Source organism: Dermacentor andersoni, chromosome 1 (genome assembly GCF_023375885.2).
Source record: "Dermacentor andersoni chromosome 1, qqDerAnde1_hic_scaffold, whole genome shotgun sequence".
Taxonomy (NCBI): domain Eukaryota; kingdom Metazoa; phylum Arthropoda; class Arachnida; order Ixodida; family Ixodidae; genus Dermacentor; species Dermacentor andersoni.
The window spans coordinates 335,824,136-335,848,550 of record NC_092814.1 but is presented as its reverse complement, the minus strand read 5'-3'; the positions used below and the strand labels follow the sequence as shown (position 1 = coordinate 335,848,550).

At 48.7% G+C, this 24,415-nt stretch overlaps 1 protein-coding gene across 2 annotated transcripts in view; it reads left to right on the top strand.

Annotated features, from left to right (window-relative positions):
- Positions 1-356: 356 nt before the first annotated feature.
- Positions 357-24,415, top strand: part of LOC126516470 (DAZ-associated protein 2-like) — an 84,953-nt gene continuing 60,894 nt past the window's right edge. Inside the window, exons 1-2 of one of the 2 annotated variants that reach the window (XM_055064069.1) lie at positions 357-804; positions 19,026-19,191. In XM_055064069.1, coding sequence (XP_054920044.1) covers positions 19,087-19,191 — 105 coding nt within the window. In that variant the 5' untranslated portion in view covers positions 357-804; positions 19,026-19,086. The remainder of the gene's footprint in view (positions 805-19,025; positions 19,192-24,415) is intronic. The other variant, XM_050166598.3, reaches the window with a different exon arrangement.

Here is a 24,415-nt window from a genome sequence, read left to right as displayed (position 1 = left end):
GGTGTAAAGAATGGACTGTAACCATAAAGTAATATCAGGTAATATCAGCAATATGCCGTATGACGTAAAAGTCGAACCCAAGGTGCTGCTTTCGGCGTTGATATGAGCACTTACACATTTTGCCTTCGCTACAAGCGGCGAAATGTGACGTATTCGAAAGGCAACCATCACGTAAAAAAAAGAAAGTTGTACATATTTTGAAAAACATTTTTGCAACACGTCCTTAAAATTATTAACTCACGTTTAGAAAAGGCATACTCTCAGTTGGCAAACATTAAAACCGAAACTGAAACTGTCGAGCGCAAAGTGTTCGTTTTGCTGTAACCATAGGCTGGTTCCCTGGCGCCGGGCTTCTCGGCCATTTACCGCAGAAAGACGACGCAGAGGTTGGGCGGGATCTCGCGCGGCCCCTCGCGATTGTGTCCTCATCTTTACGTGCGTTGTCGTCCCCTCTCGCGACGTCGCCAGGCGTCCTGCCGCTTCGCTAACGCGATCAGCAGCTCACGTGGTGACCGTGACGTCGCGCTGTCGCTGGAAGGCGCCGAGTGTTGTTTACCGACGGCGAGTCGTCGCGGCAGCTTTGCCTGAGCTATCAATCACCGCGCACACGGGCACTGCGACTTGGTGGAACTGGGCTGCTGCGGCACACCAATCTTGGACCCGTCATTCCGACCCCGCGGCTGTAGCGACAAGCATCACTGAATTTTGCAGGCATCCAGAATTCCGACGTGTCGTAGCGATCGTCACGGTAGCATCATGAGCGGTTATTACCCTCCGCCGCACCAGAAGCAGGGCTATCCTCAGGTCAGTACCCTCCTTCGCTCACTGCGTAAGCTGCCCTCTTGTCAGGTACAATCGGCACGCCTCTTAGCACAAATTTCTTTGACATTACGGGCTTGTATAATGCTTATTGCGATCGCTACATTTTTTTTCTGGCACGCTTGTCGCGTGAAAACGTGTCTGTCAAAGCTGTCACCAAAAAGCACGAATCGTGAAACGTATGTATACGGTGTATAGGGAAAAAAAAAAACAAAAACGCCACATTTTAATATCTTCACGCGCATATATAAATGTACGTAGCTATGCCTTTGTCTCGCTTTACTGGCCCCTTGCTGCTTATTGTTTGGCCCCTCTGTGTGATATAGAGCCGTCAAATGTGTTCTCTACAGTATATTTTAGCGCAAATAGGCCCGCGAGTTGCGCGGGAAAAAAAAGTAAATGACTACCAATATGTTTTTCAGTGATTTCGCTGTAGGCGCATTTTAAACCGTGATCGTTCCGATTTTCTGACGCGCTTTGTAATACTTCAGTCACAAGGGGACTTACAATCGCGATTGAGCCTGGCGGAAATTGAATTTCTCTATCACAAATTTCTCAGATTCTTCGATTGACTCCCTTCTGCAGCTTGCCAAAGGAGCCAATCACGATCGAGAAACTCAATCCAAAGCGCCCGTGTGACACCGGTTTGATATCAAACACAAATTTTAGGGAGTGGAATTCGAATGCCTGCTACATGCGTGCATTGCCATGGGGAATACCTTCAGCAAGCTCGTCAGGCCGACCTTCGTTGGCAGTTTGCACGGCTAGGTTGTTTCAAAAGAACAGACTGATTGTTGGTACTGCATAACTTGTAAAGCGCAAATGGACGACAGAAGGAGACAAAGACACATGTGCCTTCGTCTCCATTTGTCATGCATTTGCGCTGTACCTCAAGTTAGGTTGTTTCATCTTTCGGGTGAACGTTGTGTTTGTAGGCCCATATAGCCCAACGTAGTTTTTTTCTTTTTTAACGCCGCTGTTGGCCCTGAGAATATTGTAATGAGTAAATAAATAAATATGGACGTTCACGGCTGCATCCGTATATGCTTCATTCAGATAAGCAGTTCTCTCTCTCTCTCTTTTTTTTTGTGGCTCCAAGGCACCGATATTCTTCAACGAAATTTCTAAACATACAGTCAGCCATGCGCGAAATACGCCTCGAGCACTGTTCCCTGGTGTCCTTCATATTTACGTGGCCACTGCTGTACCAGCTCATCTGCATTCCCATCTCGTCGCACAGTGGTATAAGGGTCGCTTATCAGCGGTGGGAAAGCGAACAGCTCACTAACATTGTTGAAAGCTTTGTACGAAGGCATTGCAAGAATTTTGTGTAAAAAACACGGCTCTTGTCACACTTGCTTAAAAGGCAAGGTTGAACATTTTGAGGCCACCGTGTCAAGTGTTGTCTTATATGCGGGGTGAAGGTGTTAAGCGGGTCTAACTGCATTGTTCGTTGCCTACCTGTGACCAGCAAAAAAATCGCAAGCCAGCACAAGAGCTGGAAATCTGAGAGTTAACCACTTCACCTGGTCAGATATCAGCTGGAATGACAAACTTTTTATTGAACTCTGTTGAAAAAGAAACGCAGCTAGCTTATTCAGAGCTCTTAAGCTGCTGCCGACTCACAGACTTCCTTCCTTCTTCGAGTCTTGAAATGTTTCCTTTGTGTTTTGAATGGTTATCTGAAACCGTACACTCATGTGGAATTGGCAGTCAAGCACTTGTTTAAAAAGCCCGTCTTTTTCTGCCCAAAAGGAAAGATTCATTCGGGTCGCATGCTGAACTCGAAGTTCGGCTCACTTGACAAAATAAGGACGCGTTTCCATGGTGTTTTTTTTTTTTTTTCAACGACCCTGCTGCATATTTTTTTGGGGGGGAGGGGGGGGGGGGGGGGGGCTGGATGGCCATGGCTGCTTTTTTTTTTTTTTTATCCAATCTGTATAATAACGCCGGACGGTCAAGATTAATCCGAAGCCGTCTACTACGCATCGTCTCCGCTGCTGGTTTGGGACGTAAAACCCGTGCATGATAAGCTCTCTCTCTCTCTCTTCATATCACGTTTACCCGTATAATTTTCCTTTAATCCCGCCACTAAATTACGCAGGTGTATTTAATTATGGCATATATAGCATGGTGTAGTTGCAGCCACAACTGACGATGCGCCACCAGTGCAGCCGAAAACAATTAAAAAAAAAAAAAGAATGCGCCATTATAGCTGCCTGGGTAAAACATGGGAGCTGTGTAGGGGCTGTCAGTTCAGTGGAGCGCCGACATATGGGGGCCGAAGAGTCCAAGAGAAAAGCGCGATAAGGTCCATATTGCCCTCGGGGGCTGATATGGGCTTCAGCAGAAAAGGGATCGTGACGGTCGGCATATCAGTTCCGTGCAAGGACGAGCCGATACAGGGCTTCGTATCGGAGCTCCGCTTGCATTTCTCGCCTATATGCATGAGGCGATGTTTCACCATAGTCGAGTGGCGATAAGTAATAGCCGACCTTTCTCATCAACCCGCCGTGGTTGCTCAGTGGCTATGGTGTTAGGCTGCTGAGCACGAGGTCGCGGGATCGAATCCCGGCCACGGCGGCCGCATTTCGATGGGGGCGAAATGGGAAAACACCCGTGTACTTAGATTTAGGTGCACGTTAAAGAACCCCAGGTGGTCGAAATTTCCGGAGCCCTACACTACGGCGTGCCTCATAATCAGAAAGTGGTTTTGGCACGTAAAACCCCATAATTAAATTTTTTTTTTAACCTTTCTCATCTGTAGAGCTGTTGATGTGTTGTTCGCAGCATTATTGACCATGCACCCATGGTCGTGCTATATATCACTGCTTGTAAACGTGCTCGCACTGTCTGAACGTCTACCGCGAGGACCCCGAGAAATTTTTTTTCTTTTTATCGACGCATGATTTCGCTGGCCATGCATGCTCAGTGGCTCGTATCAAGTGGCTGAGCGCGCACTTTGCGTGTGTGCGGCGAATGCGCTGCGTATTCCGCCTGCAGGCTTCACGTGTATACATGCGAGCCGCGAACAGTGTCTTCATGACGTCTCTCTCGGTATCCAGAGTCCGTACTCGCAAGACCTCTCTTGGGTATGATGAGCGTGAATACGGGCCCTGATTCGCTGAGCATTCGTAGACACATGTGTTTGCTCTTAATAACGATATATTCAGTGAGTAAAGGGGAAGACGAGGCTTCGCTGATTGTTCAGCAAGTGTTGGGTGTCACACCACCATGTTATAACCTCGCTGGATTTATGAAAACTTGAGAAATATTTCGTGTAGTACCGCTGTGATAGATGACGGCGCTCGTGAACCGCAAAAAAAAAAAAATGCTATTCTCTGGAACGGCAAGCAGAAAAGCAAACAAACCTATTCGAAGAACACAGGACATTTTGCCGGGACGACGAAAGATTAATAATAATAAATCTGTCGCGTGGTTTATTGTCACGGCAAAACTGTCGCCTGACGTCTTGGTGCGACAAAATAAGGCTATCTGTCGGCAGTTTTTTGGTCGCTACAAAAGGACATCAGATCCTCCTGACAATGTTGTTGTATTTTTGGACATTTTCTATCGTTTCTTTTTTTCTTTTTGTCTTTTCAAGCGGGAACTAACGAGTAAACAGATTTAACACCAGGGCGGGGTTCGACGGACTGATTAGTTACGCTAAGATGTTTTGCAAGAACGGACGACATCAGCCGATCGCGAAAGCGAAGCCATTCAAATGAAAGAACACTTTTACGCGAAATAAAAAAAAAAAAAAAGTGTCTAGATGTTCTATCTCGTTCGACTATCACGAGAGGTTGGCGTGTACGTACAACCGTTCCCGCACGCAACGATGGCTTTCTTGACATCCGTTTACTGCATTTATTCCCATCCTCCACGGAGGATGGGAATCGAAGTTGACATCGATTGACGTAAAAGTTGCTCGAGTGACAGGTAACAGCGGCGCCAGTAGTCGCATGCTGATGTTATACAGCATGTATAACATGAGGCGCCGAAATCAAGCGTGTATGTTTTCCTTGGCAAATCTACCTAAGAGCGACGCTACTTTCAGACCCTTACGAGAAATGGCTGACACAACCAAGCTTGCGCCCGTCGGTTGAAGAAAATGTAAAAAAAATGTGGGCTGTGTTATAGTTACCGTGTTTATAGCGCAATTTATACTTTAATAAGCATGACCGTAGGCATACAGGTTGGAACCTGCGCATAAATCCCTTGAGTCCGGACACACCGCAACTGCTATTCTCAATCCATGCTACTTGCCTATTTTTGTTGTGTTGAGGCGCCGTTGACTTTTCTTTTTTTTTTTTCCTCTTCGCCATTTTTTGTGTTCTTCATTTATTTAGGCAACTACATTTATTTTTATTTATTTTATTTGCCGCGGAAATATAAGAAGCAGTAACGAATTTGTTCCATCTTCCCGGATGCGAGAGAGAAGAAATCAGTATGTGACCTGCATATATGCATCGAAGTCGTACTGTTATAAACAGACCGGTGGCGGCTTCCTTGGAAACGACACAGTCTCTTTGCGCTGGTTCATTGCCTCCGAGATCGCGCGCGCAATATCGGAGGCCATGGTTATTCGTCGCTACTGCGGCCCAGACGTCGTTCGAAACCTCGGGAGCCAAGCCGCAGGAACCCGACGTGGTCGTTAATTGAAGGAGACAATTAGGAATGCCGCAGAAACGAGGAAGCTGGTACGGACGGTGCCGCTACGTGATGCTGAAGCGTATGTTGTCCCTGTGCTTCCTCCGGCCTTCGGACATATATAGATATCGACCTTTCTAAATGGCCCTAAAGTGCTTCGTTGCCTTCCGGATGAAAGCAGCTGCCGCGAGGCACAGCTGTTGCCGCGTTTGTGGAGGCACACTGTCCTGATTTGCTTCGCTCATTCGGAAAGGCAGAACGGAAGGAGAGCACTTGTTCGTTCGCATTCGGTTTCGTTCGTGCCGGTCGCCGGAACGACGTTGGAGTCGTTTGATTCTGTGCACTCATTTATATTGGGGTCGTCTGTTTACTGACTCTTTATTCGCGGTCATTCAGTCGCTATAGAGAGAGATGCGTGGTTGAGGGAACAAACGTATAAGAGAAGCACTTGAAAGTATGCAGAGCACCCCTATACTAAAGTACCCTATACTATAAAGGAGCAGATGATGGCCACAGGGGACTAGCCGTAACTTGCACGGGCAGGGCTCTGTGATGTAGGCTGCGGAGCTTGCAGACGGTGCCACACAACACCAGGGGCAGACTAGGCAAAGAAATACAACCACGAGGCGTCGCTATACACTCTCCTGCTTTAATTGTGTCCTTCGTGTCCTGTGGCGCCGCTCGCAAGCTATATATAACAAACCATCCAACCAAACAGTGCGTTTTGATTGCGAAGGCTCGAAGGCGATTTCAGGCTAAGGTGCATGGTTCGTGGATTACCGATTGTTGAGCTTTACCGCGATGGCTGAGTGCGTATATACGGCGCTCTGCTGTTGATCACAAGGTCGCGGGTTCGATTCGTGACCGCGGCGCGGCCGTTGTCTGATGGAGGTAGAATGCAAAAACGCCCGTGCCCCCCACCATGTCGTCCACCATAACCCACCGTGCAGCTGCGGGACGTTAGACCTCATAAATTAATATTCACGGGACGGCAACTTTGACTGTAAATATGTAATCGTACATGGGCTCAAACATTATAGGGCCTGTTTTGTTCTCCTTTCGACAAAAAAAAAAATTGCACGTGTGGAAGTCATCGTCGTTGCAGTATTTGGTTGGCACCGACATAGGCGCTGCGTGTCTTTAGCGAGTGCCGATACAGTAGTTTACGCACTCGCGCATACCGAAGAACTGCAATCCGATCAAAAGTAATAAACTGACGTGTATATGCTGGACATGCGAGTCTCTACCACGTTGCCACCACGCCTTAGAAACCGTCGTGTTTCTGTTGCGCAGACACAGCGTGAAAAGATCGCAGGGCGATTGAGGCGGGTCGTCATGGTTGACCTGCACGTTGCTATACAACACGCTAAAAACACCGACGCGGTTTTACTTAGATCGCTTGCCCTACTCCAAGATTCGATCCGCTGTTTCCTTTTGTTGGTATACTTTCATTTGTTGGCCGATGTAATATCGCCTACCGTTAATTCTTTATTTAGAAGTTTGCGCATGTGTGAAATCGGAGCATCTAAGTCTAATGAACCACCCAAGGAATGCGGAAAAAATTGATTTGTGTTACCACATCGATCGCGATTTTGTGAATTTACTGATGTGGCGTACGGTGTTCGAGGCGGGATGCGAGAATGCCAGTGCACTGCCATGCGTGTGCTACAGGGATTACAAGCGCTACTATACTTGTATGCCGTTCAGAGCTGCGATTTTGTAGCGATGCCTTCCGCTCGATTCTATGCCTTCCTTATCCAGCGTTCACCGCCGCCTGATGCCATTGATGACGCTGGTGGAGCGTCGCTCTGACCACTTATGAGTCGTGAAAAGGAATAGCATCAGAAAAGGCATCACTACAAGATTGCTGCCCAAGCCCCATAGCTTGATTGCTTCGTACGATATTGCCACACGTTCAACGCAAAAAGAAAAGAAAAGAAAAAAAAAGATTTCGATGTTTGGAGTAAAAATGCAGCTGAAACGGGGAATTTTTAATTTCGTTCCTCCAGATCCACGAAAGTCAAATTACGTGACGCCAGGCATGGCGCATTGCGGGAGCGTTATGCGATTGGGCCGCGAGATGTCACAGCCAATTGAGGCGACTCGTACATCAATGAAAATTAATATAGAAATTCGTATATGGCTTGGGCCTGCACCGTGCTGCGTGCCCGCTGCTGCGTAAAAGAAGTTATTCTGGAGCACGTGAATCTAGGGGACCGGGGAGGTGGGGGGAGGGATTTTGTAAGCGGACATGCCCATTTTGTCCGCTGCTGAAGTGCTGATTGACTGGGCCCCAGTACGAGCGAGAACGAGGCGTCCCCACCCTCTCCGTCTGCCTCTTTCTCGCTGTTCCAGCCAATCAGCGGCGTCCGAAATAGGCAGTCTACTAAGTGGACACTTGCAGAATAACCCTCCCCCCTCCCCATATAGAACTCCTCCGCCCAGTATTTCACCGGATCTTGTGACATGGTTTCGGCTTTGCTTTGCGGGTGGATTTGTGGCGCCATGTTTATCTTTCAGGCTGTACACCACAATAAGGTTTCTCCAGGGGTGCCATTCTGGAAATTGAAAAATTCCCACGCGTATTGTCAAGCTCATTGGTAATGGCTATGCTTTGAGGCAGTCGGAGAGGCTGTAGCAGCCCCCTAGGCCATCGCGATCAGAGCTGACAAGATGGCGAATTCGACAAAATGGCGGAATTCGTCAGTGTCCAGAGATGATAGCACCCCTGGCCTTACTATCGTGCCAGTGTACTTGCGTTGTGGCCTCGACTCCAGAAAAGAAAGAAGCAGTGCCACATTTCGTCGTAAGTGATAAGCGTGGTTTAGTATATAGCGATCCTGGACGATTCCCGGTGTAAATTTTCACGACAGGGTGCTGTCAGCATCTAGTCAGAGGTCAGGACTATCCAGCTATTTTTCTTCAAGGAACGTTCCGTCGCATAAATCGCTGGAGATCTGTCATGTATTCGGTGGAGTCACAAAAGCGCTTCGAGTCGAGGTTCATTTGCGAATGCCAGGGTTACATGCGACTTGCCAAGGTTGACGTGGCGTGCCAAGTGTTGGCAGTGCTTTGCACTAGACTTTTCCGCTGAGCACGCTCGCATCGTGGGCTAACCGTTGCCTTCGCAGAAGCAGTTGTTTTGACACGTAATATACTACAAGGGCACTCTTGCTAACGGGTGATGTCCCAGTGTACCTTGTGGAAGACGAAACTATGCCTCCCGCCTGCTACGGTAATTTGTAAATTTAGTTTTTTGCCTTTTGTAAGCTTTGTGCATTCTTTGGGTTGGGGGACCAGCGCTGGAAAAAAAAAAGCTTTGTTCATGACGAACCATCTTACTCCAAGATAATTCTGCTGCGCTTATTGTTAGCGATGATGATGATGATAAAGCTTTGTTAGGCCGAGTGACTAATTGCCCTATATATAGAGTAAAGGGTTTGTTGATTCAGGGAGTACTTCAGTAGAGTTACTGCACATGTGCACATGGCTCCCGCAGGGAGCTCCGGGAGCCATATGTAGCAACTCTAGATTCCACCGGGCCAGCTATCGAGAAATGCAGGTCACTTCACGCTGAGGGTCCGACTTTGCCTATAGCGCTCTCAAGGTCGGCCTTCGCCCAGGGACGAATCCGCCCCTCAAAGCTGACCACTTGTCCCCCGGTGCTACCGCCGGAGGGCGCAAACTGGAATGCATATTTTACATATCCCCTGTGGCAGATAGCATAATTCTTGTCCTTCAGCTGGATTATTCGAAGAGACGGACATTACTAGCATGAGAAATTGAAACCCATATTCAAGTAATTAACCAAAATATACTAATTAATTTCATAATTGAATACTTTGCGGCACATATTTGCAACTTATGGATTGTAGCCGGTGAGCTTGCAAGACTCATGCGCTTGAAACGAGTTTCCAGGATGGCACTAGTTTCGAGATAATATTTCAGAAAGTCTGGAACGAAATACATGGGGCTTCCAGTTGCGTTTGTGCTTCAATGCATAAAATGGCATTTTGTTAAAAAAGTAAGTGGAACAACAGTGCGTTATTACGGCACGTTTGATGGCGCGTATCTCCTAACTGACGTCATTCTGGAAATTCATTCCAAGCGGATACGCCTTGAAGACTCACCGGCTACAATTCGTGGATTGCAATATGTACCGTAAAGTAATTATTTCAAAGGATAACTATTGGATATTTGTTAACTAGATGAATACGTGTTTCGATTTCTCGTCAAAGTAATGTGTGTGTCTCTGAATAATCCAGCTCACGGACTATAATTACGTCATCTGCAACAGCATATTTTTAAAAATTCCATAAAACTTAAAAACGATCATCCTGTATATTTAGAACTTAATACCCTCAGCCCATTCATCTGCATATACCGGCATTGGGTCATTACATATATATATATATATATATATATATATATATATATATATATATATATATATATATATATATAATATAGAGAGAGAGAGAGAGAGAGAGAGAGAGAGACATGGGTAGTGGGTCGATAGGTGTACCTGATCTTAAGGTTATTTGCTCGCTTGTCGCAGCTCTGTCCCTGGCAAGAGCGCTATATCTCCTATACACTCTACAAATCTATAGGCTGAATCGATTTTTTTTTCCTTTATAGTTTGCGCCTCCGGGTGGTCGAAGTTTGTCCGATATCTCTTTCACGTACAGCGTCGTTCTGTGTGCTTATACAGGGGCATTGTTGGCGCCTAAACATTCGTCGCTTCACTGGCAACGATATTGTGACACGCCCGCGCTCGACACTCGGGCGCGTAGCAGCATTTCGTACACACGAGTCAATTGACCTCGCGTGTGCGCTTTGCGACGCTATTTCGTTTCCGCTGCGAGATTGTTGTCGGTTCTTTTCTCGGATATATATATATGGTCGCCGTCGGCTGTTATGTGGGCCCCGGGTGTTCCCTGCTGCCATTGTCCCGCGATACGCGACCGAGGTGTACACCCCCTTAATCTTGGCTGAACAGCGGCCTTCCTTCCTCGCTGCGGCCTCATTGTCTTCGTTACCCTTGGTTACCCGCCCCCGTCGTCACCCTGCGGACGTGCCGTCGTGCAAGCTAGTGCGCGTTCGAAACGCGTTGCCGCTCTTTACGGCGCAGTTAGCAACCGCGAGCCCAGAATCGGGGGCCTTCAGAAAAGCGCGGCGCTGCAATGCCTCCTTGCGGGGGACGCTTTCTCGGACGAACGCCTTTCGGCGATATCACTTTCAGGGCGCGGTTGGCTGGTTGAGGAGCACTGCGTACATATGCATGCGAAAGTGATCGTCCGAGAATACGCGCAAGTTGTCGCGTGGTTCTCGATCGGGCGTGCGCGCAACGCGCCGATACTTAAAATTGTGGGGTTTAACGTGCCAAAGCCACCTTCTGATTATGAGGCACGCCGTAGCGGAGGACTCCGCAAATTTCGACCACCTGGGGATCTCTAACGTGCACCTAAACCTAAGTACACGGGTGTTTTCGCATTTCGCCCCCATGGAAATGCGGCCGCCGTGGCCGGGATTCGATCCCGCGACCTCGTGCTCAGCAGCCCAACACCACAGTCACTGAGCAACCACGGCGGGTAACGCGCCGATACTTAACGCTGCGGTCAGGTGGTACACCCACCATTCGCCCCGTTGCGCGCGATTGACGAAATGTAAGCCTGGAAATCTATCGTGCGTCTCCGTAACGGCGCACGAGAGACTGTGTCGTGGCGTGCACCCGCCGCCGTGGCTCCGCGGCTGTGTGGCCGTATCGTTGCTGAGCTCGAGGTTGCGGGTTCGATCTCGGCTGCGGCGGCGCCGCATGTCGATGGGGAGCGAATCGCAAACACGCTCGTCAATTTACTTCGATTTGCGTGCACGTTAAGGAACCACAGGTATAGTCGAAATTAATCCGGAGTCCTCCAGTACGCACGGTGGGCCTCATGATCGGATCGTGGTTTTGGCACTTGAAACCGCAGATTTTTGTTGTTGTTGTTGTTAGCACTATATATACTGTGAGCACTAGTGTATCAAGTCACCCTAGGGGGCGCTACGTTACCTGCGTGCTCTCCTCCTCGCCTCCACCATGCAGACATTCTAATTGGCTTAGTGGATGGGTGCTATGAGCGTCCCCTTCGAAACGGGTTGGTGGCGCTTTTTCTTATTTTGCGGAATGTCTTACCTTTGTTGTCGTTATTATTATTATTATTATTATTATTTGGTGGCGCAGTGCGTTTGTGCGCCACCTGACGTCGCTTTTGTTATCCATTGTTTATACTACACACAAACAGTTCAAATGTAAAACGGACGCCGAGCAAAAACATTAAAAAGAAAAGAAAACAAGTTTCGGTTCACATACGGGGGGCTTATTCAAGATCATGTCCGTTTTACCTTTGATTATGATTTGATTATGCAATCCCGACCAGACGAGTTTTCATAGAACTCTGGTTTGGTCATTGTAGATACGCCAGAGCAGCGTACGCTTCGTAGGCTCAGGATCGTGTCTGCAAAGTATACTACAGCGCTGCGCGTCCGCGAAAACAGCTTAAGTTTCAAAGCAAACGCTGCGCGCGCCCTTCTCGAGGAAGCTGCGCTCTCAGCCAGAGAGCCAAGTCACTCGCACAAATCTCATGACGTAAAACGCACTCCTAGCTACGCCACTCACCATGAAATGCGACTTCGGTAAATACTCCAATGCGGAACGCGCAACGTACGCCGCCACCCGAAATGCGCCGCGCAGCAACAAAGGAAGAGAGAGAGAGAGAGAGAATCAACTTTTACTGACACCAGCAATCGCGAGGAGGGCGCATGCTTCCGTCCGCCTAGCAGACGGCCGATATCCCCTGGGTCTCAGCGGCTGCCTCGGCCAACACCTCCTATATACAAGTATATAGGAGGTGTTGCCTCGGCCAGCTGGCCGGCCCAGAGCTGGTCTCGTTGGTCTGAGCTGAGCGGGGAGGGTCTCCCACTGGTCCCGGTCTTGAATTTTGCGGCCCTCGAAAGGAGCCGCCCTGGAGCATGCCCATAGGGTATGTGGCCGATGCACCCTGCCCGTATGTAATTTGCATTGATCGTCATATTGCCCTGGATAGAAGCTGCTATAGGCCACCGGGTTCGGACGCATGTTTGTTTGCAGGAGGCGCCAGGCCACTCCTTGTTTTTTCGTTAGCTCGGGATGAGCTGCTGGGTACCGGGCCCTTCCCAGCCGATAGTGATTGGTGATATTCTTGCGATATCAATTATATGAGCAATCCAGGCGCATCTATGCCGTCGGCATCGCCGTGATGTTCCGTATAAACTCTTAAGGGCGATACCATCGTCGCCGCGCGCCGTATGCTGCATGTGTGTGAAAGCGTGCGAGGGTGAGCCGACGATGGCGGCTCAATCTTGCGCGCACAAGGATGGAAAGCCGGGAGGAAGCGCGCAGTCTTCTGTCGTGCGCAAGGCACCAGGAGGCGGTGAGGAAGGGGCGGCGGCTACGTCACCACGGCGGGTAATAGGGCCTGGGGAGAGGCCCTTCAGGGATACGCAGGAATCTTGGAAAAAAAAATCTTTGGTAACGGATAGCTTGACGCCGCCGCAGTAACCAGATTCATATATCTGCCACAGGCGATTCTATAAGGACTGTGTATAGCTTTAAAAAAAGAACGCTATGTAGAAAAAGGTTGTGTTAGTTTTGGAAACCCGAGTGGATGGTCTCATAATCTGTGGCGTCGACTCTTTGGCGTTGCGCTGCTAAGTCCGAGGACGCGGCATCAAATCAGCAGGCAGTGGCGGCCGTATACTTCGATCGGCGCGGAATGCAAGAACGCCGCCGGTGTACTGTGTATTGGGTGCCCGTTAGAAAACCCCAGGTGGTCAAAATTAATCCGGAGTTATAGCGTGGCTCATAATCATATCGGCGTTTCTGGCACGTGAAACCACGTTATTTAATTTTTAACCAGGCGCCATTGCAAATTTTTGTTCTAAACTGGAAACTGTAAAACGCCGTACTTAATGCATGGTGTATGATATAAGACCACAGAGTTGCAGCGGGTAGAGGTTCCGCGATGTATTTGCAGAGTTACCGTAGACGCGCAGCGGGCAGTGGGCATAGTGAAGGTGCCATATGTAGTGCCGATTACGCAGGGTACAGGCAACACTGGAGAGCTCATATACCACCTTATCAGCGTGGGCCATTGTACGCGCGAGGTATGAGGGTGCGCGTTAAATCCCGCGATGTTTTTTTTTTTTCGCTAACACGTCACTGAGGAGGAGATAAGCGGATAAGCGAGGCCGGTTGATGTATAACTATAGCCGACCGCACGGCACGCCAAAAAAGAAAAAAAGCGTGTCGCAGTTGAACGCGCGTGCCCGCGATGTGGGCGAGGTTATCTGCATGAGCTCTCGAGCTTTGTGCTTTTTATTGTTTTTGTTTTTCGAGTGCCTGATATGTGAGCCATACGAGCCAGGCAGCTCGTAGAAACAGCCGCTGGCCAATCACGGTAACGAACTATATAATAGCGAAGGCGGCGGCCAGTGACATGCCACATAAAATGAACGAAGACAGAAAGAAAGAAAGGCCTGCAGAAACTTTGATTTCGGAACTTCCAGCATGTTTTCAGAATATTCCGCCACTAATGCAGTGTAATTCGTTTATCTGGAAGGCTTCCGGTTCCTTGCGCGAAATATACATATCTTTCCTTGATTTTTTATATTTTTTTTATATTAGGGAACTAAAAAGAAAGAAAGTCACTGGACGGCCACATTGCGATTGGGTGGTCAAGCTCTTCGAAAGCACTCTCTCTAATGGCAGCCTGGGCCGCACGAAATTTGTGAGCCTGTGTCGTGCAGGAGGACGACACCTCTTGTCGCCAGTCCTTGTCGTTTTGTCACGCTGTCCGCTCGCAGTTATTGAAGAAAGCACCTAGGCTGCCCGCTCGCTTCGACTGTAATTCGCCCGTGATACCTGCTCTCCGTAGTGACAACAAGAAACAAATTGTAAAATCGGCCATCGCTTGCTCTCATCTCACGCCGACGACAAGAAAGAAAGAAAGAAAAAGCATTTTTGTCGTTATTGAGATGGGTGTTCGATTCGACGCTGCTAGGCCTAGAGCTCTGTGGCCTAGAGGAACACCATCAACGCGAAAGAAATGTGCCGATTTCTAACAAATGGCGCCACATGACTGTACAGCGTCGCCAAATGGCGTTTTAAGCCTGAAATGCATAGAGCGGTAGCGATATTACACGACAAACTCCCGCACGGAAAAAGAAGCGACTACACGACGCATGCAGAGTGTTCGCCGCATCAGTGTGAACAGAAAGAGTATGAAAACATTTTGCTTGCACCGTTCCAAGGTGAAGCCACACTTACTCAAAAACAGATAGTACGCACCATACAATGCGCGTATTTAGGCGGCAATGATTAATTTCTGTTCGTCTGTTTGCGTCGCCCTACAAGTTGTCCGCCATTACAAGCAGACGAGCCGTATGCTTGACGTTAGGAGCAAATCAGCCCGCGGATTGGCTCACGTTCTGCACGCGTTGGACGCCTCCGGCGGCGCCGTTCGCCCGACTAGAATATCTGGCTCGGGGGTGCTATTCATGGACATCTTCGAGTTCCGCCGTATTGTCGAATTCGCCACCTTGTCTGCTCTGATTGGCACAGGGGGCGGCTACGCGTTCTCTCTGATTGACGAAAAAAAAAATGACCATTCCACTCTGTGAAGATGGAATGGCGGCGAAAGCTGACGACAGTCAACGCTCTCAAACGAAAACCAAAGTGCTTTCTCTGCCATTCCATCTTCACAGAGTGGTATGGTTGCCCGGGCTCGCCATTGTCGTTTGTTCGTTCAGCATCGCGGGAACGTTCTCCGTCGGTGGTCGTTTCGCGCCGGCGCCGTTTACATTCCCGTTGCTGTTCCCTCCGGCGCTCGCATGTTGTTGTTCGGGTGTATGAACTATACGTGTCCGGCCTATCGATAACGCAGCTGTTTTTAGCGCTGATACCTCTCCTGCTTATATACTGCGATAACCTTGACGTCACGCTATATTTCACTGCGAGCGATCTAATAGCCGCCCCGGTTGCTTAGTGGTGTTGGGCTGCTGAGCACGAGGTCGCGAGATCGAATCCCCGGCCACGGCGGCCGCATTCCAATGGGGGCGAAATGCGAAAACACACGTGTACTTAGATTTAGGTGCACGTTGAAGAACCCCAGGTGGTCGAAATTTCCGGAGTCCTCCACTACGGCGTGCCTCATAATCAGAAAGTGTTTTTGGCACGTAAAACCCCATAATAAAAAAAAAGGATTCTAATCTGTTCCGCATTTTGACATCTGCGCCGCTGCACTCACCCGTTTTTGATTACACACAAAGCAAACAATGAAACCCATTGTGTATGGATTTGTTAGGAATCGCCAAGTCCGTTTCTGTTGCCGGACGCCGAAAAAACTACGGAAGGTTAGTCATATATACAGGTTTCCCTGTAAATAAATTGGAGGACGCGATAACCTTCGCGATAAGCTTCGCCTTTAACAGTGGAACGCGATAACATTCGAAGGTCCCTGACTGCTTCTCACGCTTCCCGGTAACTGCAGCATATGTAACCGTTATGCTTATCGAGAAACGCTGGTGGCGAACACTATGCACGAAGGCGAGCTTTCTGGTAGAAACGTGGCCTCTTGCTTGGGCCTATCCCGGAGATTGTGCACAGCCGCGCCATAATATTTACGTCATTTTCAAGTTTCTGTTATTGTTTCGAACTTTTCCAGTCTGAGAAGATTTAACATAAAATGCTCGCGCTGTCGGTGGTTTGTTTCACGACATTTGTTTGTGGGCTGTTATTATCAAAATTCGTCGGAATAACTTTGTCAAGAATGTGAGACAAGGCGTGAGCAACTATAGTGATAGAACGGTGTGATATAACCCGCGTATTACCGCATGTCGTATAGCAAGGCGTGGCATATACATCTGCTTAAATATATAAGGCAGTTTTCGCCTACGGGCGCCAACGCTGGTGCCGATGCCGACGTCGGACACCGCGACACCGGTTTTTCTGCGACACGGATCCCTTAACGCTGTCGCGTTAATACCGTCATTGCAAAATTCGGCAATATGACGGAATTTGACGGTGTCCGTAGTCAATAGTCAGATCGATGGCCAGCGTCAAGTTCTTTGACGCGGGGCGTCCGGCGTTCGCCTCTGACGCAGTCATAGCTTTGGCGCGATAGTTCGCTCCATGTACTCCGGGCTTTACCGTATTGGCTATACCCTTGCGCCTTAATTTCATGCTGAGAAAAGAACTTGCCGATAAGCAATCACTTCCCGTCGCTCGTCTAAGGTTAGCTGCCATCGAGGCATTTTTCTTTCTGTAGTTGTCTCTTATGCTGCGGCTGTGCGGCTCTTATACCGGTGAAAAGATATCCCTCCAAATTTGATGTGTGCTTTAAAAAAAAAAAAAAAAAACGCTCTTGGCGTAGAGCTTTAAACTTCCCAGCACTGATACGAAGTTATCAAGCAAAATTAATGAACCTACTCTCCGAAAAGCCAGTTACCGACCGTTCATCCAAATGGGCACAGGCGTATACCCACCCGGCCCGACATAAGGCTTTCTTTAGGAGGAAATTGTGCTGGGGATGGGAGCCCGCTCCATGCCAGTCCTTTCGAACCCTGTGGGGACAACAAAACCCTGAAGAAAAAAAAAGGGGAGGGGGGGTCTGGGCAGCTTCCGTTTGGGCAATTACGTATTAAGTGCTTACTGCATACGAGGAGGACGCTCGACCATTTCGCCACCGTTGCGGTGAAATGGATGTTTCTCCGCAACCCGAGGGGGGGTGGGTCCCCACCCAATATGTGCATTGGGACGCCACATGGGAAATAAAGTCTCTTTATAAAGCCGATCTAGGGATTTTAATTGGAAATTGCGGCCATGATCAGACCCCCACAGGTCACGTTCGCGCTCTCAAGTGTTTCTACGGGCTTTCAAGGCGCGAGCTTTCACTCCCCAAGCATGTCATGCACTCCTGAAGAAAGCAAAGTGCCAGGCCGGGTAACGCTTGTGCCCATTTCGGCGAACCGGTGAGTGAGCGGCGGCAGCGAGAACCCGCGATCTCCTGCAGTCGAGGCGGGCAGCTTACCGCGAGGCCACGACTGCCGGTTTTGCCCTTCTTTCCTTTCGTTCTACCTTTTTTTTTTTTTTTTTAATGAAGACGTTACAAATCAAATCCGAACTGCCCCGCTTTCGGCACTGCGGTAGCTCAGTGGCTATATGGTGTTGCGCTGCTGAGCACGAGATCGCGGGTTCGACTCCGGCCACGGTGGCCGCATTCCAGTGGAGGTGGAATGTAAAAACGTGCGTGTACCGGGCTTTGGTTGCACGTTATAGAACAGCAGGTGGTCAAAATAAGCCGGAGCTTCCCCCCACTGCGGCTTTACTCATAACACGCTGTGCAGTTTCGGGACGTTAAAACCCCACAATTTTTTTTTTTAATTTTTAACCGCGCCACTGTTTGCACCCCCGGGAAACTGACCACGAAATGCGAGCCAAGCATATGTTTGAGCGCAGGATCACAATTCTTTTTCGCAGATGGTCCAGCCATGCATTATACTCGCAGTTTCACGGCCTCGTGTGTTTCGTTCGTAGCCAGTAGCGCAGTGCGACGTCAGTGGTACGCATTTTTTTAGTAAAGGGTATCATGGTATTCAGGGATCGATTACGGCATAAGAGAACGTCTTAAGAGGAGAAGGTGGTTCCCTATTCTCACTGTTCCCTCACCGGAAGGTGCCTGTGATAGGCGCGCTGCACGAACACTTTGTATGTACGTGCTCGCGCGTTGACCTTCAAGAGGTCGGCAACTGTACCGGTTAAAAGTCAGCCGAGTCACATTTCTTTGTCAGCTGTAGTGTGACCGTCCACCGCTTGTTTACCGGTTTTTGTTGCGTGTAATCAACTTTTCCTAATTATTGTTTACATTGCTCACACGTCCGCACTCCTTTAATGAGCTGCTTGCTCTCTTTGTATAAATGATTATGTAGCGTAATCATAGGAGGTCACGCTGTTAGGTTTTTTCTAAATCTGGGTCTTCCTGCTCTAACATTTCTTTAACATGTGACTCCAACATGGTCTTTGAAGTAAACTTGCAAGTAAGCTTCATCTTGCCAGACGGAAAGTACTGCGACGTTCAAACGCGTTATTTTTTTTTTTTTCTTGCAGTAATAAGGCGCGGCCAAAACTATTTCTAGGTCCCCTGTATGTATACATCCTGCAACAGTTCTTCGCGCACGGAATGCTGCTGTGACCAAATAGCACGGTACTTGTAAGCACGCATTCTACTGCGTCGGGAGTATTTGTATAACGCAGTGCGACCGTCTAGTGCGATCCGCTCCTGCAAGGCGGGCACAGACGACTCCACGTTGGCGTGGAAAGTGCGTATATAGCACGATCGTTTGTCCCGAGGGAGCCGGCCAAACGCAAACGACGTTCGGAGACGTGTCTAACGCCGTAGGTGGATATACATATCCATTCCGTTAGCGGCCACCCGGTTGACTACAGGCGCTGCGCCGTGTGGTCTTCTCGTCGCTCGCAGTGAAGAGAGAAGGGTCGACAACCGCTGTCCCGCTTCGGAGCTGCCCGTGTCTCCCGAGAACATGTCCGTGCCGGGCCAGTGCTGCATCGAGTACTGCCTTCCGCACTGGTGTCTGCGGAAGCTGCAGGGCCGGCGTTCCCGCTCCGCGGGATCCTACCGCCTGCACGTAAGCGCCGTGCCCGCGCTGTCGTCGAGGGCGCCTCCGAGCGCGCATTCTTCTAACGTTCCTCTTCTGCGTGGCGTCGTCCCGCGGCCAGCTAACCATATCGTATGCTGCACTCCGTATAGTACTATCAGCGTCAAATGAAAGTTGAACAGCGGAGCGTGTGGCCCAAGCATAAGTGAAGGTATAGTGCGCGCCGTCCAGTCATCACCATTGCCAGGCGCGCACCTCCGGTTTGGGCGCACTGCGCGATCCCCCTCTAGTGAAATAATTTCGCTTCTGTTCTGGTTATTACATTTGAAAGGGAGAAAATGAAAAATAAAAATGAACCTAAAATATTGCAGTTTACGGCGAGTCTTGTCGCACAGATCGCCGAAACCACAAGTGCTGTCCGCGCGAACAGCGGTGAGCGTGGTGCAGTTTTCACCGTCATGGCAAGGTAGATTCGTCCGCGCGGACCGTGCAGGCGAATCTACCTTGCGATAACGGTGCAAACTGCACCACGCGCACCGCTATTCGCGCCGACAGCACTTGACAAGACTCGCCGTAAACTGCAATACTTTAGCTTCATTTTTATTTTTTATTTTCTCCCTTTCAAATGTAAGAACCAGAACAGAAGTGAAATTATCTCACTAGAGGGGGATCGCGCAGTGCGCCCAACCGAATGTGTGCGCCTGTCAATGGTGATGACTGGACGGCGCGGACTATATCTTCACTTATGCTTGGGCCACGCGCTCCGCTGTTGAACTTTCATTTGACGCTGATAGTACTTCGAGTTGAGATATTTTCATGCTCGCTTCTGTATTGCGGCTTGATTGATTGGGAATGCGAGAAAGGTGACGAGAGGAGGGAATCTCGCGCGTACGCTTTATCGCCTCGATCGCACTGTCACGGCGCGACTTTGATGAAGAGACGCAATCGCTCCACGCTCGGGGCGACAGTATTTTGACGCCACGGCTACTGCGATAAAAGAGTGAACTGCACAGTACGGTCTGACATCGAAGGTTGTCTTTTCTCGCGGTCACCGGGTGTCTTCAGAAACTGCTGCCAATGAACTGTGGCAAACCAGACAGCAGACGACGCTTTGCCGTGATCAGCCACATCACCGCCGGTGGTACTTGAAGGCTTCTACGCGCGAGACCACCGGCCGCCTTTATATACACGCCATTGCGCATCACCGTTGCCGCCACATCGTTGTCGGTCTGCCCGTTACTACGCAATATACTTTCTGTACTGCGACGAGAGTTGCGAGCCGCTTTGGGTCGACCTCTCCATGCGTTGTCTGTGGCTAACGGTATACCTCTGGAACGACTGTCTCACTGTCTGGCTCGTGCTAGATACGCCGTTGTCATAGGTCTTGTGGGAACGGCTATAAAGGAACTAATAAGCCACACACAGGGCCCGATTGCTATAGCGCAGCGGTGGAGAAACATGCAGCTTCCTTAAAAAAAAAAGAAAAAAAGTATAATGAATAAGAAGGCGATGGAGAGAAGGTGTAAGTTAAACAAGCTTCGCAAAAGATTGGACGAAATCGCACGTTATTATGAGCGTCGGAAGAAATCGCAAGAAATTGAGTAAACTTGGAACAGATTTCCACACGCTTACGTATAGAGGGAACTTCATCTTTGCTTGCTGTCGCAGTAAACGAATGGGGGAAAAAAAAAGGCCAAGCGGTATCTTTGGAATCAGCTTCACCATTTTTCTCTCTTCAGTGCAACCCGCGATATGGTTGGCGTTTTTCATTGGTTGGATGAATTTCCATTGCTGGCGGCTTCGGTGTGTTTCAATGCTACGTCTATATCGTTGGCATGCATGAAAGGTTTGTGGGGGCGCAGGCTGCGACCAGAAGCTGAATTACCCCACCACTTTGTGCTTGCAGGCAGTACGTGTATAAGCAGTAACACAATAGTTGAAGGCTGCAAAGGTTAACAGGAGGCTGCGTAAATATGTAGCCTTTTTGTGCACATCCAGAACTTCCGGAAACTCTTGGCGTCGGTAGTACGTTTTTGTTTGAACTGGAAAAATTGGTATCTACCTTATTTGTAGCACGAAGCTACAGGGGAAACCCATACCGGTTTCTCCCACAGAAAGCCTCGCAGTTGAAGAAAATTTTGTCCTGGTCCGGGACTCGAACCCGGAACCAACGCCCATCCGGGGCGGTCGCTCTGCCATCTGAGCTAACCAGGTGGCTACACGATCACAGAGCGAGGGCGAATTAATCAACAACTCGAAGAACTGGGACACTGAATATGGCAAATCAGCTATGCGGAAGCACGCAAAGTGGAGGAAAGTACATGAAAGGGAAACATTGGGTTGCATCCACCCGATCTGTGGGCTTCCGCCGAACTGATTTGCCGTATTCAATGTCCCTGTTCCTCGAATTGTCGATTAATTAGGCCTCGATTTGCGATCGGCTCAGATGGTAGAGCGATTGCCCCGGAAAGGTGTTGGTCCCGGGTTCGAGTCCCGGACCTGGATGTATTTTTCTTCAACTGCGAGGCTTTCTTTCGGAGAAACCCGCATGGGTTTCCCCTGTAGCTTCGTGCTGCAATTCGGGTGGATGCCAATTTTCCCCTTTCATCTACTTCCCCCAACTTGCGGGCTTCCGCAGAACTGATTTGCCACGTTTTTGTCTGTTGAGTTACGTATAAGCGCAAGCACAGGACGATCAGATTTGGCTAGCAAATAGGTTGTCGACCTCACATATACGAAGAAGCGCACACGCTATATGTAGCTGTATCAACATTGTAACCTTTATTTTATGTACTTGGCGCACTGTAGGGATATGTGACTGTTGCAAATGAAAATAAGTAATATATGCAGAATGGGGAATTGGTATATCAAATGACTTTTATTTTCTCTTTTTTCTTTGTGACCGATTGCCAAACGAAGCTTGGCAGCATTCGAACGCAAAAGAAAAATACAGTCGACTCCCCTTATTTTGGCATTGGTTAACTGAATTTTTTTGTTTAATTCGAAAGCAATGGAATGACCTCGCAAGAAACCGTATACATTTCAATGGCAGAAAAAAAAAATCGTTTCGTTTGAATTCGAAACCATGCGTCTTCGGTTAATTCGACCCCCGCCGACTGGATGATAATGTGCCTCGAAAGCGACAATTGGCCTCCACGTATAGGTGCTCATAGCAGTGCACACGCTAGCACGTGCGTGGGAATTTGTGCAGCCCGCGGCGATTTCCAGCAGTTTGAAGAAATGTGGCTTTGTTGTCTAAACAGATGTCGCGTCCCGCATGCGTCACCGAGTGCGGCTTACGTTGATGCTGGGCTCAACGCTGCAGGACGTTTCTTCGCGCTCCAAAGCTGAGGCAGCGTGTTTAAGCATGTCGCTGCGTGCTGGTTCAGTCGCGCTTCAAGAGGAAGAAGCAAGAATGCATTTCTGACTCCTTGAAAGAATAATATATACATTTGAATCGCTTCAGTTTGCGGCCGTTTGTTAATTCGACTTTTCGGATGATCCGACCACATCTTGCGGTACCGCAAGGGTCGAATTAACGGAAGTCGACTGCGCAGGGCGTCAAAAGCATCTAGATATGAAGGCCGACCGAAGTCTTTGTTTGGAAAACGCGTGATTGGCTGAACGTGAATACGAAGATGAAAGGCGATGATTATACTTCGTAAAGAAGAATTTTTAAAAAGTTAGGTCCGTTGGTTCGGTGCGTTCAATAAAAATACGCGTGTATAGCACCGGAAATGGATTGAACTCGCGTATATTTACTGCAGGACATGCAATAAGAAGGCCGCGAATCCGATATAGTGTACAACAAATATCTTCCATTCGCCGCGCGGTGTGCTTAAGCCACGTGAATTAAAACAATGTCCTTCAAGGGAAACTGAATGTATAGGAACAGGATACCTAATTTTGTGGGGTTAATGTTTACCTGAGAGCAACGGCAGCTCTTTTCGAGCCGTGTGGGGTTAGTCTTTGCAGCACACACGACACGAACGCAATGAGAATTCTCATTACTTTCTTCATTCATTGCATTCTCATTACGAATCGATGTTATAGAAGCAGTACCTTGCTCCTAATGGAGCAAAGCAGTGCTTCTGTAACTCTATGGTTTGGCATGTTGGGTGCTAGGAGAGAGAGGTAATAAATACCCTGCTCGAGAAGAATTGCCGACACCGCGCGTTGGAGTGGCTTTCGCATCCACTTCAACCATGGTGCACACACATTCGTGTATATACAGGGCCTTTTTTTTTTCTTTGCTGCATCAAATTTTTGAAGAAATTGCCTGTGGCGGATAGCACAATTCTAACCCTTGATCTAAATTACTCGATGAGGCGGCCATTGCTTCTGCTTAACTGAATAATTAACATAAGCACGCTCATTAACTTTTTAAGTAATTGTTTCACGGCACATATTTCAATCTATGAATTATATAGCCGGTGAGAATTGGCAATGCGTATACACATGACTGCATGACTTCTGAGGTTTCGACTGAATCAAACGAGAAAGCGTTTGATTCAGTCGAAACCTCAGCATGTCATGCAGGCATTTACGGAATCAGGGTGTAGACGGAGCCGTGTGTAAAAATACTGAAAGATATCTATAGCGGTTCCACAGCCACCGTTGTCCTCCATAAAGGAAGCAACAAAATCCCAACAAAGAAGGGCGTCAGGCAGGGAGATACGATCTCCCCAATGCCATTCACAGCGTGTTTGCAAGAGGTATCAGAGACCTGGATTGGGAAGAATTGGGGATAAGCGTTAATGGAGAATACCTTAGTAACTTGCGATGCGCTGATGATATTGCCTTGCTTAGTAACTCAGGGGACCACTTGCAGTGCATGCTCACTGACCCGGAGAGGCAAAGCAGAAGAGTGGGTCTAAAAATTAATCTGCAGAAAACTAAAGTAATGTTTAACAGTCTCGGAAGAAAACAGCAGTTTACGATATGTAGCGAGGAACTGGAAGTGGTAAGGCCATACATCTACTTAGGGCAGGTATTGACCGCGGATCCAGATCATGAGACCGAAATAATCAGAATAATAAAAATGGGCTGGGGTGCGTTTGGCAGGCATTCTCAGATCATGAACAGCAGGTTGCCATTATCCCTCAAGAGAAAAGTGCATAACAGCTGTGTCTTACCAGTACTCACCTACGGGGCAGAAACCTGGAGGCTTACGAAAAGGGTTCTACCTAAATTGAGGACGACGCAACGAGCTATGGAAAGAAGAATGATGGTTGTAACGTTAAGGGATAAGAAA